The sequence below is a fragment of the Rattus rattus genome, chromosome 3, assembly GCF_011064425.1.
Source record: "Rattus rattus isolate New Zealand chromosome 3, Rrattus_CSIRO_v1, whole genome shotgun sequence".
Lineage (NCBI taxonomy): Eukaryota > Metazoa > Chordata > Mammalia > Rodentia > Muridae > Rattus > Rattus rattus.
Genome location: NC_046156.1, coordinates 37,854,881 through 37,878,157, shown reverse-complemented (window position 1 = coordinate 37,878,157; position 23,277 = coordinate 37,854,881). Strand labels below are relative to the sequence as shown.

General features: G+C 38.2%; 1 protein-coding gene across 1 annotated transcript in view; it reads left to right on the top strand.

Annotated features, from left to right (window-relative positions):
- The window catches only part of Arhgap29 (Rho GTPase activating protein 29), a 70,713-nt gene that overhangs the window by 6,284 nt on the left and 41,152 nt on the right, over positions 1-23,277 (top strand). The window contains exons 2-3 of the mRNA XM_032897391.1: positions 12,417-12,653; positions 20,079-20,213. Of these exons, the coding sequence (XP_032753282.1) occupies positions 12,449-12,653; positions 20,079-20,213 (340 nt within the window). The 5' untranslated portion in view covers positions 12,417-12,448. The remainder of the gene's footprint in view (positions 1-12,416; positions 12,654-20,078; positions 20,214-23,277) is intronic.

Below are 23,277 nucleotides of genomic sequence, written 5' to 3'. Positions count from 1 at the left end.
TAGGTTTTTTTGGAGTTGTTCAATTTAAAGTGACTGTAAAATTCCTTTGTATCACTTTAATATCTGTTGGGTTTGTCATGATGTTTCTTCTTTCACTGATATTAGCAGCTTATGTTAATTACTTTTGTCTTTATTTCTTGGTTTAGCCAGATAATTATCAGCTTAATTAATCTTTTCAAATAACTAGCTTTTGTCTATATTCTCTACATTATTTTCTTTACTTACTTTTGCTGTTGTTGTTGTTGTTGTTGTTGTTGTTATTTACTTTTTTTCTAGGCAGGACTTCTCTGTGTAGCTCAGAACTCTCTCTGTAGACCAGGCTGGCCTTGAACTCAGAGATCCACCTGCCTCTGCTTCCCAAGTGCTGGGATTAAAGGCATATGCCACCACCACCAGGCTAATTTTTGTTCTTATTATTTCCTTTGACTTACTTTGATTTTAATTTACTCTTTTTTTTTCTAAGTTCTTAAAGTAGAAGCTGGTGTGACTGATTTTAGTCTCTTGAAAATAAAGCATCCCAAGCTGTATATTTCTCTAGCCATAGTTTTTACCATGTAGTCTTAATAGCATATGGAAATTTGGCCTATGGATTAAAAACATGTTTTGTAACTAACAAATATCTTGAGATTTCACATATACCTTTATGCTATAGATTTCACAGTTACTCTTATCTAGGCCAAGAAGCTGACATCGCGTTATTTCAGCTACTCACTGGCACTAGTTCTATTATCTCAGACATGGCTATCCCAGTGATTGTTCTAGTACATTTGAAAAGAATGTGTATTCTGCCATTTAGCAGTAGAGTTTCTGTAAAAGTCTGTCTTGTCAAATTTGTTAACATTGTTTTGTTTTATTTTCAGATCTTGATAGCCCTAATAGTTTTTGTTTTATTGTGTTGATACTGAGAGAAGAGTGCTGAAATCTTTAACTAGCAATGCTGTCAGGATTTGTCTCATGTATCTTAGTTGTTATCGTAGGTACATATTCTTTTAGGATTGTTACAGCTTTATGATGAAATTGCCTTTTATAATCATTTAATCATTAAATACAACATTTTATGTTTGGTAGACTTTCTTGTCTGGTGTCATAGAACTACTAATGTTTTCTTGTGGTTAATATTTAGATGTTGTATCTTTTGTTTTTTTTTCTTTCAATTTATATGTCTCTATATTTCAAATCTGTTTTGTTGGCATTAGATCTTGCTATTTTCCTTAATTTGAGAATATAGCTCACCTCTCCCAGCTACTTTAGTTTGCATCCTCTCTGGTCTCATGCATGGTAGATAACTATTTTGGTAGGAAGCTATGATTCTGGCCTACATCTGGCTTTTTCTGGGGTATATAGAGTACACTTAATGTTGCTACCGATTGCTGCTTTTTATTTGTCCCACTCGTTAATGGTTTCTTTTTCTTATCTTACTTTCTTTTGGATTAATTTTTAAACTTCTGTTTATGATAGCTATTAGCTTATTAGTTACACCTCCAGAGACTTTAATACTTTTTTAACTTACACCTCAAGTCAACTGTTATTTCACACATAATGACTCAGTGTAAAATTTCATTTCCCTTCTTTACAGCATTACCATTTATTTTACTTCTTCATTTACTGTAAATGCTACAACATAATACGTTTTAAGGAAAAGATTTTTAAAAATATGCTTGTTTTGTTTCGTTAAAGGAAAAGATTTTTAAAAATGTGCTTGTTTTGTTGTTTCGTTAGGACTGAGTAAGATGAGCTACAAGGCATGGCCTTCCAGGATCTTCCCTTGAGTGTTCAGTGTGTCCTTCTCCAGGCATTGAGGAAACCCAAATCCCCAGCTCCCTTTAAATTCTTTGAACCCTTTTGCGTTTTTCCCTGAGTGCACATCTTGGTATTCAGAAACAATTGAGGGGTTCCCTCTGCAAGCCCATATTTTTTTTTCACCCCTGGCAATCCTTCAAAGATCTGTGCTACCCCCTGGAACTAGGTAGGATCTCTTTTTCTCCTCGGTTCAGCAAGAGCTCCATATCCTGCCTGGCTCCTCCTTTTACTTTGGTCTAGAAAGTGCCATTTGGCGAAAGCTGGGATACTGTGGAGTTATGAGAAGATGGATGGGTAGGCACACACCTTGAATTCTAGTGCTTGGGACCAGGAGCAGGCAGATCTCTTTAAGTAGAAGCCAGCCTGGTCAATAAGGCAAGTTCTAGAACAGCTGAAGCTACACAGAGAAACCTTGTCTCGAAAAATCAAAAAATAAATAAATAAGTAAGTAAATAGATAAATAAAATAAAAGTTGGGAGATCATAGAGTTTACTTCACTGAAAGTTCAGAGATTGTAGTTTATTTCATTGGTTTGAGATTCCATGTTTCAAATACTACTGTTCCTTGCTTTGTGTAATCTAACATTTGAAAACAGTATCTATCTATACCCCCACATATACACACTTCTCTAGGTTTTTTTAAAAATACAATGAATGAACAAATCTGTTGTTATTTATTCCTGCACTTTATCTTTTAATGATTTCTTTTCTATTGAAATAGTGTCTCCCTTGGCAAATCAGGATCGCCTCGAACTCATGGGTATACCTGCATGCACCACTATCTTCTTTTAAGGCTTAAATCTAGACATTTAAAAAAAAAAATGTTCTCGTGTAACTTTTTTGTTGAAAAAATTTGTTGTCATAATCCAGGTTTTGCTGAGGGTGTACTGAAATATAATTTGATGTATTTTTTGTCTTACAGCTTATAAAGTATAAAGTAGTTAAATCTAGAGTAAGGTATCTTGACCTTTTGAGGCTGGCTAATTCTTAAAGAGTGGACTATCTTGTGCATGAAGGCATTTAGCATGCCCATGGCCTTTACCCACTAGATGTCAGTAGAACCCCTTCCTCAATTGTGACAACTAAAAATGACTCCAGATGTCAAATGCTTTTAGGACCATGTTCTGCTGTGAAAAATACAGGCTGCCTAACTCACACAGCCTGCTTCAAGGATATGCAAACATCTGCTTAAAAAAAATTAGCAGGGGTTGGGGATTTAGCTCAGCAGGTAGAGCGCTTGCCTAGCAAGTGCAAGGCCCTGGGTTCGGTCCCCAGCTCCGAAAAAAAGAAAAAAGAAAAAAGAAAAAAAAAAAAAAAAAAGCAACACTACAGATAAGAATATAATTATTCAGTCTGGTACCATAGACATTTTAAGGAGAATGTATAAAGTTTGTAAATTCATGCTTTGTAGGATGAATGATTCATGGGTAACATAAAGTGAGTGCAGGTTACCATTTAAAAGGGAAATGGTAGAAGCAATCACAACAGAACATAGTAGAAACACGGGTAATTGTTTTGTTTTGGTTTTCATGACATGGTTTCTCTGTGCACTCCTGGCTGTCCTAGAGCTCGCTCTGTAGACCACGTTGGCTTTGAACTCACAGAGATCTGCCTGCCTCTGCTTCCTGCCTCTCATATGCTGGGATTAAAGATGTTTGTGGCTGCCACTCACCCCCACCCCCACTTTCGGCTGGTCATTTCTTTTCAGTTGTAGGTAGCTTCCAGAAATGTTTTTCTGCAGCTTGTTGAACAATTTGAGATGTTACATATCTACAATAGATCCAAAATGATTTTTACTTTTGAGGGGAAGGCTTTATAATTTTATTATAAACCAGTAATTTTAGGTACAAAGATTATTTACTTCAGTATTGTGCTTTTCATAGTTAAATTTATTTGTGCCATATAAACTTACTTTAAAATATAAATCAGGAGCTATTTATGAGTTCTTTTAATTTAAAAATGAACTTATTTTGTGAATATTTGCAAATACCATCCTTTGTATGAAAAATGGTAGCTACTATGTTTTTAGACAATTGAAGGATTGAGATTGTAAGAGCAAAACTTCCCATAAACAGCCCTCCTTAGACTTTAAGCATCTCCTATTCATTGATCTGTTCTGTTCAGATTCTGTGGACAGGAGTTGGCTGTTTGGATATGGGGAGGAGGGTTAGAGTCAGATCTGTTAGGAACCACTGGGAGCAGATGGAGCCAAACACTTTCTTCTCTTGACACGTTCCTTCCTGACCTTCAGAATCCTTTCTTCTCCTGTTTGTGTCCTGCAGTTTCGAGTAGCCAGTGGTTTCATGGGTTGTTCATGGTGTATTCTTCTCTTGCTGTGGTGTTAAAGGGAATCTCTCTCTCTCTCTCTCTCTCTCTCTCTCTCTCTCTCTCTCTCTCTCTTTTAAAGATTTATTTATTTTATGTATATGAGTACACTGCAGCCGTCTTCAGACACACCAGAAGAGGGCACCAGATCCCATTACAGATGTTTGTGAACCACCATGTGGTTGCTGGGAATTGAACTCAAGACCTCTAGGAAGAGCACTCAGTGCTCTTAACCGCTGAGCCATCTCTCCAGCCCTAAGGAATATTTTTTACATGCCTTCAATATTATTGCTTTCAATTTTGATATAGTTATATTTAAAGCTTTATGAGTACATTTTAAACAATTAAATCTGTAGAAAAAAATGTGGAGCTGAGTAACCAAGGAGCCTCTGTTCTCAACTTATCTTTGTTCAGAGGCCAATTGGCTTCACTTTCTCCAGAACTTTGTTTACATTGAGGTGTTCCTCTATTTCCCCCTAGCAGTAAGTAGTCCTTCTGCTGTAGCCTTTTATCTCCAAGTCCTTCTCATTTTTCATTATCTGTGTCTTTCCTCACCTTCCTCTCCACAGTGGTCTTTCTCCTTATACTTCTCTTTGTCTCTCTCCCAGCTCTTCATGCCCCTTTCTCTCTACCAGTTACTTGTTCTTATTGTTCACTGACATAATCAGATCCATTTTCATCAGAACACAATCTTTTTTGTTAGTTGGGTGGGGGTGATCAGTGGTGGGTGAGAGCTCAGTGAGATAGGCTCTCGTTTAGCCTAAGCTGGCCTGGAACTCACTGGGTAGCAGACACTGGCTTTGGAATCTTGATCCACCTGTCTCCATCTCCTAAATTGTAGGTTTATAGAAATGTGCCTCCAACTTCAACTCACAGTTTTCCTTATTAAGTGTAATGGCAGATACGTAAAGAGAGAATTGATACATATTTTTAAATAGACTTATGGAGCAGCTAAGAACCACGTGGAGCAGATGGAGTCACTTGTTACCATTTCCCCCAGATATGTGCTTTTAACTGTAGTCCTACTCTTGGACCCTTTATTCTTTATTACATTTTTTTCCCCAATGCAATTGAAAGGTAGTTTGGTTTTTGAGGTTCCTGAATTTTTGGAGCACAAATTTGGTATTTCGTGTTGGAGGGTAGAGAAGGGGTACATTTGTGTGAATCTTTAAAAAATCCACTCTAGAGCTAAAGTAACCAAGCAATTCCATATTTATCCTTTCAGGTTACACTAAAGGGGCTGTTTTTGTGATAATTAGAGGATCTAAGTGTCTATTTTTCAGAATCTTCTCCTGACTCAATGCCTCACTTGTTGGCTCTATTTATGTTTTATTTTCTGGTCTCCTTGGGTCCCATTCTCTTCTTTCTTCTTTCTTTGCTTGTTTCTCCCTTGGTGTTTGCTGCAGTAAATCTACACCCACGTTTCCTTCCCACCTCCCCTCACACTACCCTGGATCCTTTTCCTCCCATTTTTTTCTGTCTCTGTACTACTGTTCCCACAGGCATATTTCCCATGTTTTCTCTATCTAAGCTTTCTGTGTGTTGAATTCAAGAGCCCTTGTATTTTGAGGGCCCTACTGCTTTTTTAATCGTCCCTTCATATCCTTTCTTCCTGAGTTGAGTTTGAGAAAGGCAGTTGACCAAACACGGGTCTTCGTGGAAAATTCTGCCCTTTATACGGGGCTGAATGGTTTTCTTGTTTTGGTGTAGTTCGTTCTTTTGGAAAGGTGTTGGGCTCGGCCTTGTTGCATGTTACCTGAGTGGAGCCTTCGTCTTCTGCTCTTATAACTCCTGGGGTTTGGCGACAGAAGGTGAAAGTGGTCCAGGAAATATAGATTCTTCATTCAAGAACTCCTGTTTGCCAAATCCAGTTCTCAGGTGACTTTTCCTAAGCAGTGACTTTTCCTAACACTGTCTTCTGTGAGGAGACCCTGTCAACCCAGCAGCTGCCTACAGACTACCACACCCTGAACAACTCTGCCTTCTCTGTGCTGCTGTCCCGCCCCTGCAAGTTTGAGCCAATACGATGAGCTCCAGGGGGCGGGCTGGGGCGGGACAGGGGTGGGCCAGGGCGGAGCACCTCTGCAGCAGCTGCCTCACAGCAGTGCTGGCTTGGCCCGGCATGGGGGATGGAGGCAACAAGTTTGAGCCCTAGGCGGCACCAGCCGCCCGCCCCGGGCTGTGGGTGTTCATCTGGAGTCGGCACGGGGGATACAGGATGGAGCCCCACGGTGAGTGAGGGTGGTGGTGCTCGTTCCCACCGAGGCTGTTGAGTTGGGGTTCCCCTGAGTTGCTTTCGAATCTGGGTCCGAATATGTGACTAGATATCGGTGCTCATAGTCCTTGCTGAGCTTGGGACCAGACGGACTGTGAGTACCGACCTACAGGGGTGAGCAGATGGTATTTCCAAGTAGTTAGCTCATACTTACCTACCGTGTATTGAAACTTCACACTTTGTAACTCCTTTAATTCTCAGGACAGGTCCATGACCCTTGAACTCATTTCTCACACAGGAAAGCTGAGGTTAAAAATCTGCCCAAAGTAGTAATTGACAGTATCAAGGCTTAAACCTAGGCGCCCTTGCCTCAGAATCCGCGCTCTTGTTCTTGAGCAGTGTGCTCCCGCCAACCCCGCCTGCAATTCTCACTCCAGGTAGGGTGCTCAGCCCTAAGGTATTTTAGGAGTTCCAGCCTGCGTATTGTTGTCTTCTATGTTTTGTGTTTAGAAGATATTTTTGTTTGAGCACTTCTCAGTGTCATGGTGTGTTCTCATTCTGTTTTGAATATGTTTGGAGGTTTGATGTTTAATTTTTAAACATTTATGGATTGGATACATGCGCTCAAGATTGAGAATTTTGAAGGTAGAATTCTAGTGATAGTCTCTCCTTATCAGTTTTTCACCTTTGAGAGATAACTCACCAAACACTTTTTTGGAGACTGGATTGTTACCTGTTAAGGCTTCTGTGACTATCTCTTGCCAGTTGTATCCTTTGTCTGACACTATCAATGTTGGTTGTCCTTTTTTGTTTCTCCTTTCCTCTGTATGTATGAAGTCAGGCATGGGGAACGTGCACTTTGGCATTGGGTGGTTTTGGCTGCTCAGAGGAGAGCCCTCCTTGCCAGGAATGCTAGACATTCTCTGGAGGCGTGGGATGGGAGGCAGGGCAGCTTTTTCTCTCCCTCTTTTTTATTTTTATTTTTTTCATTTTTTTAGTTATCATGCTGGGTTCAGACTGCACAGGAATGAAATGTGTGTTGTATATCTTACTTTAGAAATTGTTAAGGGTAAAGCTGTTCCTGCCATGTTCCCGTTCTGTTTTTGTAGAGTGTTTTTTAAAAGTGTAATTAAAGACCTTTACACTTGATTCCTGTGTGGTTTTTTTTCCAGTGTCTTTTAATAGATTCTCACAAACTCAGAAATTATGCTGAAATAACAGATTTCTGAAATTATGCAATTTTGAAATATAAGTAGTAAGAACTAAAGTGCAGATATTTTGGGCAGTTTTGCGTCCCAGTTAGCTCTCTGCTTCTGTCCTATACATTATGGAATGTGAGAGGGGACCTTTGATTGACACAAACTGCTGAAGTCTTGTAAAAAATCACCATTTGGGAGTTTAGGAAATCTGTCTGAACATTTTTTTCCCCCTACTGTTTGTTAGACCGAGGGCCCCTTGCCAGGCAGCAAGCACTTTTCCACTGAGCTTTGAGCCCTCATTTGTAAAGCACATATGAGTTAGAGCTTAGAGTTGTCTTTGTATATTCATTTTCTACTTTCTATTAAATTCCTTAAGACATAGATAATACAATTTTTAATATTTATGGCTTAGAGTTGGAAAAGATGAGAATTAGTTTCACAACTATTTCACTCAACAGTCTGTTTACACAGTTCAAACTTCACTTGGAAGCAGATTCTAGGTTTCCATGAAATCAGTTAAGCTTCAGGAACTGTTTCCAGTCCTATATTCCTTGTTTACAACCCACAGACTTAGGAAGCCACAGCTTGTTTATTATTTAAATATGCTTAAAAACAATTTCCCACAATAAAGTGCCTAGTAATAATAGCTCACAATTACTGAGTCTTCAAGCCAGGCACTATGCTAAGTGCTTTCCATGCATCACTATCTAATTTAATTAAATTACCAGTTTCAATCTGTTATTAACTATACTTTATATCACCACTAAGCAGAGAATACTTATTTTGGCGCATGGGAAAGTAATGTACAGGACCTTGCAAAGTGCATATTGTCCAGACTTTCTCATTGTCATAGTTCAATTAGAAAGTGTGATTTTAATTTTAAACATCTTTTCAATTATAATGTTGCTCCTTTAAAAGTTTTAAATGTGAGAAAAATTGTAAAAATGTTCTAAAAATAAGTACATTTAGCATAATGCCTATTTCGTACTTTTCCCCTCTGTGTTCATTGGTATGTTAAAAGGATTTCTAAGTCTTGTCTAAAAATCAGAAATATTTTTGAAACAGGGTTTACAACTTTGAATTGCTTATTTGATGCAAATTATTCAGTTTTTTTTACTCGTGAGTTGATTTTAAACTTAATCTTTTAATTTTTGAGATCATCTTTATCAGTGACTATAACTGTGTCTAGTTTACTAAATTTAAAGGTGCCGTAAACAACAGAAAGGCTTTATTATGTAAACTGCAAAAGTGATAGGGTTTGATAGGCTAATTAATAACCTCGGTGATACATAAAAGATCTGCCCAAACAAGGTACTTGAGTATTTTATTTATTTTTGTTAGTTGAAGGGGATACTTTAATATTAATGACCAAAAGTTGTCCTGTTCATTTTGGAAATTACAAGGGATAATTTGAGGTTGTAAGTTAGTTTAAATATAAAAAGTATATTCTTAAATAATTTGAAATCAACAAAAGACATTGCCTAAATGAATCTCTGAAACTATTAAACGGTAAGAAGCCTCCATGTCTACATAGCCTAAGTGATCATAGAATACAACTCCAGGCCCTGCTGATGGCACACGTCCTTAATCCCAGTGCCGAGGCAGAGGCAGGCAGAGTTTGAGGCCAGCCTCGTCTACAGAGTTGAGTTCTAGGACAGCCAGGGTTATACAGAGTAACCCTGTCTTCAAAAAACAAAACAAGATAAAAGAAATATAATTTTGATTTTCATTATTTCATATGCTTATTTTTGAGAATATTGTAGAGATAGATATTTAAGCAATTTTTCTACAAAATATTGCATCCTAGAGTTATTTTTATGTTTTTATAAAAGTTGTCAGAGTAAACTTACAAGTCCATTCATTATTAACCTTGCTAAGTCATTCATTTTGCAGATAGTTTCAAGTAGGCTGTCCTTTACATGCTTACTGTGATATAAGCAAAAACTAAGGTCAGCAAGTGGTCATGGTCTTGTTGTCAAGATCTGGACAGGGATTCATAGTTTAAGACTCTATTCGAACTATAGTAAATACAAAGTGAAAATTTTAGATACTACAGGAGGACTATTGGAGATTCTGCTCTGGTTCGATGGTGGTGGTGATAAAGGGATGCCAGTGGCACAGGAAGATCTCTCTCTCTCTCCCCCCTCTCCTCTCCCCCTCCCTTCCTCTCTCTCTCTCTCTCTCTCTCTCTCTCTCTCTCTCTCTCTCTCTCTCTCTCTCTCTCTTCCTGCTCCTCCCTCCCCTCCCTCCCCCCCCCCCTTCCCCTCCCCTCCTCTCCCTCCTTTCCTTTTCTTTTCTTTTTTCTTTTCTTTTCTTTTCTAGACCGGTTTCTCTGCATACCCCTGGCTGACTTAGAACTTGCTCTGTAGACCCAGCTGGACTAGAACTCAGAGATCCACCTGCCTTTGCCTCCTGAGTGTTAGGATTAAAGGTATGCACCACCACTGCCCCACCAGAAAGATTTCTTTAAGAGAGTGATTTTGAGCTGACAGTAAGTAAATCAAGGAGGAAGGAGTGTTCAAACATGTGAACCCTCATGTAGTAGCCAGGACCATCAGCAAAGCCATCCTTTTCAAGGGGTAGAACCATATGCAAAGCCAGTTCAGTGAGCTGCCACTAGCATTTTAAGAGATGAACTAGGTGCTAGAGAGATAGCTCAGGGCTAAGAACACGCGCTGCTCTTGTAGAACTAAGTTTGGTTTCTAATATTCGAGCCAGGTAGCTTAGCACTGCCTATTACTCCTGCTCCATGGGGATCCAGGCAGCTTCTCTGGCCTCCTGGGGCATCTGCACTCATATGTATATACATACACATAGACACACACATAACTGAAAGTAAATAATACTAATATAAAACAAAATGAGCTAGAATAAGAAAATATGTAAGTATATCACAGGTCCTTAGGTTATGTGTTTTATGAAACCCAAATGCATCTGTACCTGCACTATACACAAAAATGACATACTCAATGTGTATATTAGTCATGGTGTATAATTACTTTGTGCTGTAGGTTGCAGTAAGAGAAAAGAAAGAGGAAAAGTCTGAAAATGAAAAGGGTGTGTGTGATGAAGTGTGAGTCCAGATTTCTTTGTAGAGGCAGCTGGGATGCCACCGACATTTTGAACTTCATGGACCTTCCATTTACCTCTGTCCTTTGGGAAAGTATTGAGCGAAAAAGGAACACTAGGAGCATATGTTTTAGAGTTCATGACACATAAATGGTAGTAACTAAATCCTTAAGAAATTAATGTAGTAGCTGAACAGAAAGTGGTGGTAGTTCATTAGTATGGTAGCAGTAAAGTAAGAATGATATAGTAGAGAATTGTAGTTGGGAACCAAAAATCTTTATGCCATGTGTGGTATGAATAAAGTGTCTCTTACATACAACAAAGTTATTATTACAAGAAGCTTTCTGTTATCGATTTCATGGAGGTCCTTGGTTCTGTCATTGTGAAAGTACCCAAATACTCATAGCCTATTTGGGAAATGTTTAATGATGTTCGTGTGCTAATTCTCCACCACCCCCACTCCCTTCTTTTGGTTTTTCTAGTCAGGGTTTCTCTGTGTAACTCTGGCTGTTATGGAATTCACTCTGTAAACCAGGCTGGCCTCAAACTTAGAGATCCACCTGCGTCTGCCTCCAAAGTGCTGGGATTAAAGGCGTGTGCCACCACTGCCCTAATATTGTTTGTTTTTTAATAAGACAAAGTCTTTCTACATAGTCAAGGCTATCCTGGAATTTAACATGTGATCCAGGCTGGCCTTAAACTCACAGAGATATTCTGCTTCTGTTTGGGGAGTGATAGGATTAAAGGCATATGTCACCACTGCTTGGTCTTCCTCTGTTGTTTCTTTTCTGATTTCAAGAGATACAACCAAAATAAGGACTTTCAGTTTTAGAACAATTAAAGGTAAAAAGACAAAACAATTGAATTCCAGTAGATCAGAATTAGATGTCTTAACAGAAAACCCTTTTTATTTTGTGATCTCTTTTAATCTTCATATAAGCCTGTAAATTAGTTATATAGATTACACATTGGAGAATATTAGAGCTGAGATAAAAATACAAGTTTTTCTTATGCCAAGTATTGCCCTTTTACTATATCATCCTGAAATTACAAAGTATTACTCTTATAATCAAATTATTTATTTGTCCAGTCAAGGTATGTGAGATTACTAGACATTCTTAAGAGATTCTTTCAACAAAGAAATATTCTGGACAGGTTTGGATAAGCTAGACATGTGTGCATGTATGTGCATTCTCAGGAAATTACTCTAATTTGAACTGATGTGCTGAATGGACACTTGTGTATCATTGCCTCATCTAACTCTGACAGTAATCTCTGGTGTAGGTGTGGTCAGTGTGTTTCCCTTGAATGAGCATATCACAGTGAAGAGATGGATTAACAGCTTGTGATGTTACACAGTAAGTGGTAGAGGAAGGTTTTGAAGATATTTCTCTCAATGTAGTTCATCTATAGTTTTGAAGACAATTCTGCAAAGGAAAAATATGACTGTCTACTAAGTGATGGAACTGTCTTTACAGTAAAAAAAAAAAGTTTTTATCGAAAGAATTAAAGTGGTTATGAGCACAAATTTTAGCATTAAGGTTTGAGCTTCAGCTTTCAGTTGGGAAGATGGAGGCATTTCAGCATGAAATGAAAAGAGCAGTAGGGGCTTGCACATCCCAGGGTTTGCTTGTCATAAAGTTGTAGAACTGAAGACACTTGGTGGCAGCTGCTGTCCTTAGTAGCTCAAGGTTTCCTTATCTAAAACTAGAATGCTGAAGTGGGCTGGGGGCTGTTTGTGAAACCGAGTATGATATTTCTTGGCTGATATGCTATTTTCCCCTCTCTTTTGTTTCTTGTCCCCTTAAGGATTTCAGTTTTTCTGACTGTTAAATGAGAGGATGATTGCTCACAAACAGAAAAAGGCAAAGAAAAAACGTGTTTGGGCATCAGGCCAACTCTCTGCTGCTATTACAACTTCTGAAATGGGGCTCAAGTCCGTAAGTTCCAACTCCATTTTTGATCCGGAATACATCAAGGAGCTGGTGAATGATATCAGGAAGTTCTCCCATGTGTTACTATATTTGAAAGAAGCTATTCTTTCAGGTTTGTCACCTTTTCTCAGTTCTTACTGGTAGTTTGTAAAACTTAAGCGCCTAATTATGGATCAATGTGTGTCCCGTGACAAGAACAAGCCATTCTTCACTACTTAGTTTATGACTTTCCCCCAATGTTAAATGCTTACAATGTAAGAATATTTGTAATCAGATAACAGTACAATATGTAATAAAAGCCTTAAGTGTGAGAGAACAAGGGCACAAAAGAAAAACTAGTTTTGTATTTTGAGCAGAGTTGAGTATATTTTACATTGGTTTACTTGAGAACACTGACATCTAAACACTCCTGGTGCAGATCTGTGAGAAGCAGACATTTTGTAACATTTGTAACATTTGTAATTTACCTTGCTGACACTTTAGTCTAAAATTTGCTTTTCATATTCTTGCCAAAATTTAATCCAAAATGCACACCTCTGACATGGTTGGAGAGACTAAGTATTTCAACTATTAGTGTTACTTTCATGTCCACATTTGATGGCAGTGACAATTAGTGGTTCAAAGACCTCCTCCTATTTAGTAATAAATGCCAGTTCACAGTGACATCTCTAGACATAGAGAGAAGATCTCTGGTGTTTCTATGAGGTCTCTCGGCCTTCGTAGACATTTATCAGATTTAAATAAATATGTTTGAGCATTTCCTAATACCACATCTTATGTTTATACTAATTTTTTTCTAACCTAATTATAATTTTCAAATTGAAATTCCCAGAATAATTGCATTGAAATGGAAGGTTCAAAATTTCAGTAAAATTTTCATTGTATTTTGTTTTCTTGAGATTGTGTGACTATTAAAGAAGTTACTCATAGTCCTGTTTGTTTTAATAGCTCCACCTGGAAGTCTAGCCATGGATGGTTGAATGGTAGTAAATCTAGAAAGACACTAAAACACATAATACATCTCAACAAAATGACAAACCTGCCCTTTATTCAAAGAAGTATGGCTTCATAATAAAGCCCTGTTTTTAACTGGGTTACTTTTAAGTTGTTATCTTTGTTCTTTTTGATGTATAGTCCATTACTGGTTGAATTTTAAAGGCTATTTAAAATAATATTTTTAGGTAATAAAGTATTTACCTCAGCCTATAGTAGAGTATAATTTAACGTTTTCATTTAAGTTTTAGTTAATATAAATAAGAATAGTATTAGAATTTCTATTGCTTTTTTGGGGGGGAAATTTATATGCTTTCAAATCTTAGAGAGTTATCCTTTTACAGATTTAAAATGATATTTTAGAACAAGTTGTATTACCTTTTATCTTAAAAAAGTTATGAGCTTTAATATGTAAGTAGATAATCCAGAGACTAAGAAGATTCTCACTGGTCCTCAGTGAGAAAAGAGAGAGGTAGTTATAACATACAGAGGAGAAATAAAAGGTTCATGTAGTCCAGTGGTAGTGGCACACTCCTTTAGTTCCAGCATTCAAGAGGCAGAGGTAAGCAGATCTCTGAGTTCAAGGCCAGCCAGGGCTACAGAGAAATCCTCTCTCAAAAGAAATAAAACCAAAAATAAACAAAAATGTGTTTGCCTTACAAATATGAAAGTTAGAGTTGGATGCTCAGAACCCATGTAGAAGCCAGGCAGACTCTGGGAGGCAACGAGTAATTCCTTCCGTCAAGACCAGGCATCAGGGACAAGTTGGCAGACTGGACAACCCTGGTAAGCTGTGTTCAGTAAGATACCCTCAAAGTGGAAAGAGTTCAAAGAAGATAGCTAAGTTCAACTTAAGGCCTCCACACACAGCATATATGTGCATGTGTGCACCCACAAAAAGGAACATGCAAGAAGAGGCTTCAGAGTAGCCTCTTTCCCCAAGACTGATGTTTTGTGAGTTTTATGACATATTCTGCATTGAAGTTTCCTAAGTAGAACTATGAAACTAATTTTAGTAGTTGAAGAACTAGTGATTATCAAAGACCTCTGTATTTCTAACAGATAGAAAATAGTCTTATTTTACGTATTCTCTTTCCTCCCCCTACACACACACACACTGGTGCAGGTGTTGTAGCTGGCTCTTGATTTACAAATAAATGAACTCCTTAAAGAGAGAGATCTGAGGCCTGAATCCATACTCTGTCTCGGGTAAGTGATAGTTTGGTGAGTCTTCTCCAGTGCTCATTGCCAAGGTGAGGTCCCCTGTAGTTTTACACAAGTAGCAGGTGTGAAACTTTAAGTTTGAGATTTCTATCTAGTATCATTAAGGAACATTATGAATAATTATAGGGATAAATTGTGTATCTTACATTAAGGGGCTAAAGATACTCACTTTAATTTATATGTTTAATCGTGGATTAGAATATATGTAATGTAAGGTTTTTGGTTGCCCCCAGCAGGAATAATCTATTCTGCTTTCCAAATTACAGATTCACAAATATTCTCCTAGTTTATTCAGTAAACTTTTAAAATAAAAGACTTACTTTGTTTGTGTAAGTTGTTTTGCCAGTGTGTATACTGCATGTATTAAGTGCTCACAGAGGCCAGAAAGGGGTATAGGATGCTCTTAGATCTGAAATAACAGACAGTTTTGATGGAGGCGCTGGGAACCAAGCCCAAGTCCTCTGCAGAGTAGCAAGTACTACTAACTGCCAAGCCATCTCCAGCATTTCCTGAAGTAATTTTAAAGTAACGCCTTTATAACATACCTCTGGAATCTGAGGATTTAAAACCTTTTAGTGATATAGAAGGAACACAGCACAAAATTTCTAGGTTTTTTGCTACTTCATGTCTGAAAGTATAGAATGACATTATAAAATATATCTGATGGAAAAACAGGTTGTGAGTTATTATTCTTGTAACTTTCCTCTTATTTATATAACACAATTTTAAATGGATTTTAATCAGAGCTTACCATTACTTTGTTCTAGTTCTTGTTTTGTTGTGTTGTGCTGTTTTGTTTCAAAGTCTTACTGTGGTGCTCAGATTGGCCTTTAACTAGCGTCTCCTTTCTGGGCCTCTGCGTACCAGAGATGACAAGTATCCAGGCTCCCTTTCACTTTCCCCCTCTCCCCACCTTTACCTTTCTGCTTTTTGGTGTTTTTTAATAGACAAAGATAAAAGATACAAGTTTATTATGTAAATCACATATTGCAGACTATCCGTCATTAATCTATAACTTCTTTAACCACATGGCAGTTTATCATAGAGATTCAGAACCTAGTTATGGGTCTAGGACTTGGGGGGCTGAGACAGGAGGATGGCAAATTCAAGGTTATTATGTAACAAGAGTCTATCTCATAAAACAGCTGCAGACTGCCAAGCTAGCATACGCAGCAGCCCTCATTCCGCTTCTTGCTGGTTATCTGTAATCCTGAACCAAGGGGGTGTTAGCACACCCATCACTGGGTTTTCATTTATCAAATGAGTTCTTAAATATAAAACCCCATAAGAGCTTTAAATCAGCTGTTACAAGTTTTAGAGTTCCAGGTAGCTAGTTAAAAAAAAAAAAAAAAAAAGCTGTACCTCAGGCTTCACAGTTGTCCTGTGAATTCAGAAGTCATCCTAGCAAAGTAGAGGTTTGCTGCTTCTAGGTTCTGTTGCTTTTTCCTTTGTTGTTTTGGTCAAGCTGAGTTAACAAAACCATTTTTTAAATTGGTCAGTTTTTCTTTTTTTTAATCAAGGAAAACACGGTGATTTTTTCATGTATTCACTCAAGCATTTCCACGAAGTGTTTGCAGTATAAACACTGAGGTATTGTGTGAATGGCTGAGAAACAAGAAGTAGAGCTGGCTAATCTGTTTGCACTTAATAAGTCGAATGTAGCAGAAAGTGAACAGCACTGATGGGTGAAACAATACAGTAAAATGCGGTGTGCCACACTGACGGGGGACACCCAAACATTGGCATACTGTATTGCTGTTGTAGAAAACTAAACTTCTTATATCTCCATCTGTAGTAAAATCAAAGACAGGCATTACATTTATAGTGTGGCCGAGTTTAAAGTTGCTTTGTATTTAGTTGTAGTACTAAGATAGTACATGTAAGTTGACAGATGCAGAAATATTTTAATGCAATGTACTCTTATTTGATTTCCAAGTTATTTACTAATATTGATTTTACAATAGAATGAAATTCAATCTTTACTATTTTTTTTTTTTTTGGTTCTTTTTTTTTTGAGCTGGGGACCCGAACCCAGGGCCTTATGCTTCCTAGGCAAGCGCTCTACCCTGAGCTAAATCCCCAACCCCACTATTTTTTTATTAACCAAGGTATTGTGGGACCAGGCTAGTATTTGTTACTAAATCTCTGTGAAGTGTATCTCTTCAAAGACATTTTGTGTGAATGGCTTATAGATTTACTTGTAAGGCTCTTGTTTGTAAGACAAGGCAGTTTCATGTTTATTACTTGATATTTACAGCAACCTTATGAGGAAGGGAAAGGAAATGTTCTTATCAATTCTCTTACATTGAGGATGAACACAGGTTCCAAAAGTCTAGCATGCCATTTCAAAGAAGTGGCAACCTGGGCTGGTTTTCCTAGTCTGAGTCTATAGGTTTCTACCACATGTAGACGTCTTAGCTTCTTGCTTCCCCTAATTGTGCCACTGTTGTTCTGTTTGGTTTTACTTAGTTTGGTTTTTTTGAAGGGGAGATACTTGGTGTAGCTTAAAGGAACCATTTTAACTGCTGGAAGTTTTGAAAAGTTGCCATTTGTGTGGTAGGATAGGAGAGCATTTCTCCATAAAAATAATTGGAGGTAGCTTTACTGTAAGGAAAAGAACATTTGGTGTAATAAGACTTTCTTTGAACAATTCCTGAACAGACAGTTGGATGCCTGCTAATTGTGAAGTTTCTGGTGAAGTTAATCATTAGGCAATGCTAATGTCCTATTATGAATCTTTGTGATTAATTTTCCCTGTAGATTTTTGTTGCTATATAGACTCTTTCAGAAGTGTATATTAAATCATAGGGAACTGGAAGTAGTTAGAGTACAATTTGAGGTTTTATGAACTGTATTTTAAGTAACTTAGTTACTACCTTTCAGTTTGTTGATTGGGAACAACTTCAGTATCTATCTGTAAGGGCTTCTTGTGTAGTAATAAAGGAAGTTGAAGTTGGTAAACCATCTATGCTGCTAGTTGCTGAATGTTCTACAGTATTTAAACAAAAGAAAGCAAAACAAAACCCTCCACAGGGTCTGTCCTGCAGCTATGTATAGTAAGCTGTAACTCACAGTGGCCATCAGTCAGCCCCGGGGCTTGTGCTCTGTGCTACTGCAGCACAGGATAACAGGAGGAGTGCATAGTAAGAAGTTGCTCACTGCATCCATCACCTCACAAACTTCAGAGCAGAGGAAAAGGTCTGGAGTCTCACACTTGTCTTCCATGGCACTCGCTCAGTGTCTGCTAGGCCTCTCCTCCTAAAGCAGTAGTTATCAACCCTAACACTGCTGTCCTTTAGTACAGGTCCTCATACTGTGGTGACCCCCTACCACAAAATTATTTACTACTTCATAACTGTAATGTTGCTACTATTGTGGTTTGTAATGTAAATATCTGTGTTTTCTGATGGTCTTAGGTGAGCCCTGTGACGGGATCATTAGGCTCCTAAAGGGGCCGTGACCAACAGCTTAAGAGCTGCTGTCCTAAATCTCTGTTCTCTCCTAGTGGTGCTGTCCTGGGATCCCCTTTAACAGAGAGTTCTCTCATTCTCACATTTCTTTCTTGATAGGGCTGTGAGTAAGGGAATAGTTAATGAGATGGGAGAATATTTTTGTTTCTTTATCCTGAAGATAGTTTTTCTTTATGGTTACTATCTTTCATTGTTTGTAAAAAAAAAAAAGTATTGATATAATTATGAAACAACTGTCTACAATTTTTGTTATTTTAAAGCTATGTCACTAAACATGATATAGAGCATGAATTCTGGGATTCTTTTCTGGGTTCAGATTTTGTCTCCACAGTGTAATAAACCTGATAAATTTAGTATGTTTCTGTATTATCATCTGTATAGTGGTTTAAAAAACAAACAACTATCTAATAAGATTGTGGAACATGAAATTAGAACTCTGTAGACCAGGCTGACCTCAGACTCAGTGATCTACCCTCTCTACCCCGCCCCCCCTCGCCTCCTGAGTGCTGGGGTTAAAGGCCTGTGCCACCACACCCTCCTTTTTTACAATAAAAAACATTTTGACTCAAATGATGTTACGTGGTCACAAAGTTATAGAGGTTAGAGGCAGTCTGATCCGCATTCTAACCAGAAGTGGACACTGCTGAGAATCAGCTGCTGTAACTTGCTGGAGCAGGTAGAAGTCTGGGTTCTTCACTGTTCAGCCAATTGTTCATCGTTAACAACTAATTGACATTTTGTAAAAAGCAAAAAAATTCACTGAAAGATTTGGGTGTCTTATAAGTAAATTTAACCCAATTTTTAAAATGTAGATCCAATAATGTTCCTTACACATATACATGTGGGTTATTGGTTTCTAATAACGAATAAGAAATGCAGAGAATCAATTCTAATGTGGAAACTTAACTTTTTTAGGAATTTTGAGTTTGTTACCATGTCTATTAAGAGACATGAGATGGGACTGGCCCTGTTTAGTTGCCTTGAGAAGTCTGAAGAGCATGTTTAGACTGGGAGGAATGAAAAAGTCATGTTAAATTAGCCACATTGTGATAGCCTTGAAATCCTGTGCTGCTGCTGCAGCTGCTGCTGCTGCTGATAGTGATGATGGTGATGATGGTGATGATGGTGATGATGATGATTTGAGATTGTGCATTAATTTCATGGAAATTATCTGGAGGACAACTTTGGGGGGTCAGTTCTTCCCTTTTATCTTTACAGAGATTCCAGAGATTAAGTTAAGTTGCTAGGTTCTCAGAGCAAACACCTTTACCCACTAATCCACCCCACTAGTCTGGTTGTAGGTTTTGATTTTTGTTTTATTTTGCTTGGTTTTGGTTTTTTTGTTGTTGTTTGTTTTTTGGATTTTTCAAGACAGGGTTTTTCTCTGTGGTTGTCCTAGAATTTATGTCGGAGACCAGGCTGGCCTTGAACTAGAGATCTGCCTGCCTCTGCCACCCAAGTGCTGGGATTAAAGGTGTTCCTCGCTACCACCTGACTTAGTCCTTGTAGCTGGCGCTGGCGGGAGACTCACTACTTAGCTGAGGCTGATTTTGAACCCTACTTAATTTCTGGTTCCACCTCCCATGTACTTGAATTACAGACTTGCCACCACCATGTGGGTCCTGAAATCCTCAATGAATTAAGTGACAGTTTTCTGAAAGTGCTAAAAAAAAAAAGAAAAGAAAGAAAGAAATGGTTCGTAATTGTAGTAAAAACAGAACTGAACATGTGCAGGACAGAGCATGGGACCAGTGCTTTCTACTCAAAGCATCTTCATGCCTTTGTAGCTTAGATTTCTAGAATTTTGCACTGGAAATCCATTTTTAATTTTTCTTGTTTTTCTTTTAAAGACTGTTTTAAAGAAGTCATTCATATCCGTCTGGATGAACTTCTCGGTGTTTTAAAGTCTGTAATGAGTAAGCATCAGAACCTCAATTCTGTAGACCTTCAGAACGCTGCAGAAACGCTCGCTGCGAAAGTGAAAGGTAAGGGAGGGTTGGGGGGGGCGGGCGCTGAGGTCAAGAAGGGCCCAGTGACGCTGAGTTTGTAGGATTTATTTGAAAAAGAATTTTGTATATTTTGATAAATATTCCCACCAAATCACACATAACGATTTCTTCTCTTAAAAATAAAAACTGTTAGGGATGGCCCAGTAGTTAAGAGCATTGCCAGAGGTCCTGAGTTTGATTCCCAGAAACTGCATGGTGACTCACAACCAACTGTGATGGGATCTGATGCCTTCTGATATTTCTGAAGACAGCTGCAGTGTACTCATATGCATAAGATAAATAAATAAATAAATCTTTTTTTAACAAAACTGTTGGACATGGTAAAAATCAAACAGCCAGTGTTTAAAATTTTAGTTTTGTGCTTGAGTTCATCCCCCTTTAAGGTTGTTTATTACTGTCTAAGGATTCTTTGCTATGTGAAGACGGTGGTATTGGAAAATGGTCATTTGTAGTGACTCCAAATGGGAAAAAAACAAGGCTCAGTTTAGTATGTGAAAATGAAATTCAATTTTAATTTTATCAGGTATGTGTGGAGATATATTTTAGTATGTATATATTATATATGTACTAAACAGTATAGGGAATTAGGACATTGGCCTCTGTAGTGACAGCCACTTGAAATTGTTACAGATTATTCTGGGATACAATATGTAAGAAAGACCTAGAGAGTGAAGGGATTACTAGATTTGAACCATGAGAAATAATGCACCAGATAAAAATGGAAGGTGTGAGCCTGAGTAGAAGGTGGGAAATGGTAACTGCTGTGGGCCAGGACTACGGAGATGCTTGAAGATAGAAACCTGTGGTCAGGGAAGGGTGGCCCCAATCACAGAATAGAGGCCTGACAAGAAATCAGGGTCAAAGAAGACAGACAAACTGGAGGAGTGTTTGCCAAACAGGAAGAGAAATCATGGAGTTTGAGAGGTGCAGGATTTTAAGAAAAAAAAGGGGGAAAAGGTACTTATCAGAGTAAAATGTCACTGACAAGACAATGTCACTACGGTAATGGCACCATAAAAAGTGGTAACAGTGATGTGTGGAAAGTCAGAGGCATACAAGTGACAGAGAAGTCACAAGCACCAAAGTGGCGCAGTAAGCTCCCTGCTGTGATAAAGGACAGACTTACCAGAAGGAAAGGTTACCTGTCCAGAAGGTGGACAGGTCAGGCATGGGCATTAACTGAGCTGTCAAAGGGAAGGCTGCACTTTAGGTGAATCCTGTGTGAGCACTCTGGACGGGAACCTGGCAATAAAAATGGAGCTTATATCCTACCCCACCCCACCCCTCACGCCCCCTACAACATCTCTTCTCTGACTTAAGACTTTTCCTGTTTTCGTGGTTTCCTTTTTTCTATTTGAAGCACTGAGAGGGAAAAGGTGCTATAGACAATTTTAAGTGGGAAACAGGTAGCTTGTTCTGTGACTCTTAAAAATGTGCTTAGTAACCAGATTTGTTTTTAAGTAGATTGTTTACAAGTACCATTTAACTTTACTTAGATAGGGAAATTTGTGTCTATAGATAGTAAAATTTCCATGCTTGGAAATAGCAACTTAGTGCGATTGTTGTCAGTGACTATTGTGTGCAGTCAGGATGTCCTGGGGAAGGAGCACACCAGCATGTGGCTGGTGTCCACATTCCAGAGGCAGACCTCAAGAGTGGGCTCGAGCTGCCTCCAAGATCTTTTTAACCTTGAGGTAAAGCAACCTTTTAACTATTAGTTAGCACTATGGCTGTTGTATACTCAGAATTATCGTCACAGTGTTACTTTGGTGTTGGATGCAGTTGGAAAGAGGAAGATAGGATTGATTTGTTGGTGGAAAACTGTCTGCTTTTGTTCTTGAGACCCTCCAGAAATAGTGACCTGCACAGTTGAGGCTAAATTAGAGGCTAGATTTAATAGCAGTTTAATTTCAGAACCTAAGAAGGCAAGATATAGGTAGAAATCATTTCTGAATGTAGGAGCCAAACCGTCTAAATGTGTCGATCCTTCCATCTTTGGGAAAGGGAGTTCCTGTTTTCTTCATTTTGGGGAGAAACTTAAAGAAAACTTGTATAGGAGCAGCTGCAGGAGTGGAGGAGCCACCGAGACTGTCCTCACAGCTCTAGCCCCTCATTCCATTTTAAACAGTAGTGACTGGAACAGCTAGCTCTCTTTGGATCATTAACTGCCAAATGCAATTCTCCAAATTGCCAAACTGTTCAAAACAAAATTAAGACCAAAAACATGATACAGAATAACTTCAGAACTGTAAAATCTCTTATGTCACTACAGTACACCTAGATTTTATACATGAAACAGAATCTGTTGCCTTAAAAAAAAAAAGGAAACATGGAATTTACCTTGTGATAACTTTAAAGTCCGTAGCTTTCTCCCGTTCATCTGGCAGTGATTTGTAGTTCCTGTGTCTCTTTCCATTTCCAAACAGGAAGTTGAGCTGACAAAATATTTGCAATATGGTAAGAGAGATACAGCCTATTTTTGAAGCAGATAAAGACATCCTCAGTTGTGTAATTTATGACGTACTTAGTATTTTCAACTGTTTAAGTCAGTTTTATTTGTATAAATGAAAAAGTGTGGTTTTTTAACATCTATATATCTATATTTCACAGTATTCATAAATTGGCAAATAGAAAAAGAAAAACAAGCCTTAATCACACAAAGAAAGATGTTAAAACCTCATCTTTCTTTCTGTTCTGCAAACCTGGCTTTTCAACATGCAGCCATCCGTTCTGGTCCTGTGATAAACAGTGACTACCACTGATTTCCTTTGCATCTTTAGAAATACATCACACACATACAGGGGAATGCAGGTGCAGTCTCCTTTTAAACAAACTCTTTCCTATACAAATGATAGTATTCTCCTTCTTGCGCATTTATTCGCACATAAAGCATTTCTCAGTTCTTTGGCTTTTATTTGGTATTTTTCAAAGCTGCTTGGTGATACATAATCGATGTGCTTTACCCAGTTCAAGTTTAAACCAGTAGAAGTTTAAATTACTTCCCTCCTGCCGATGCTTCTTCTGCAGGCCAGGCAAATTC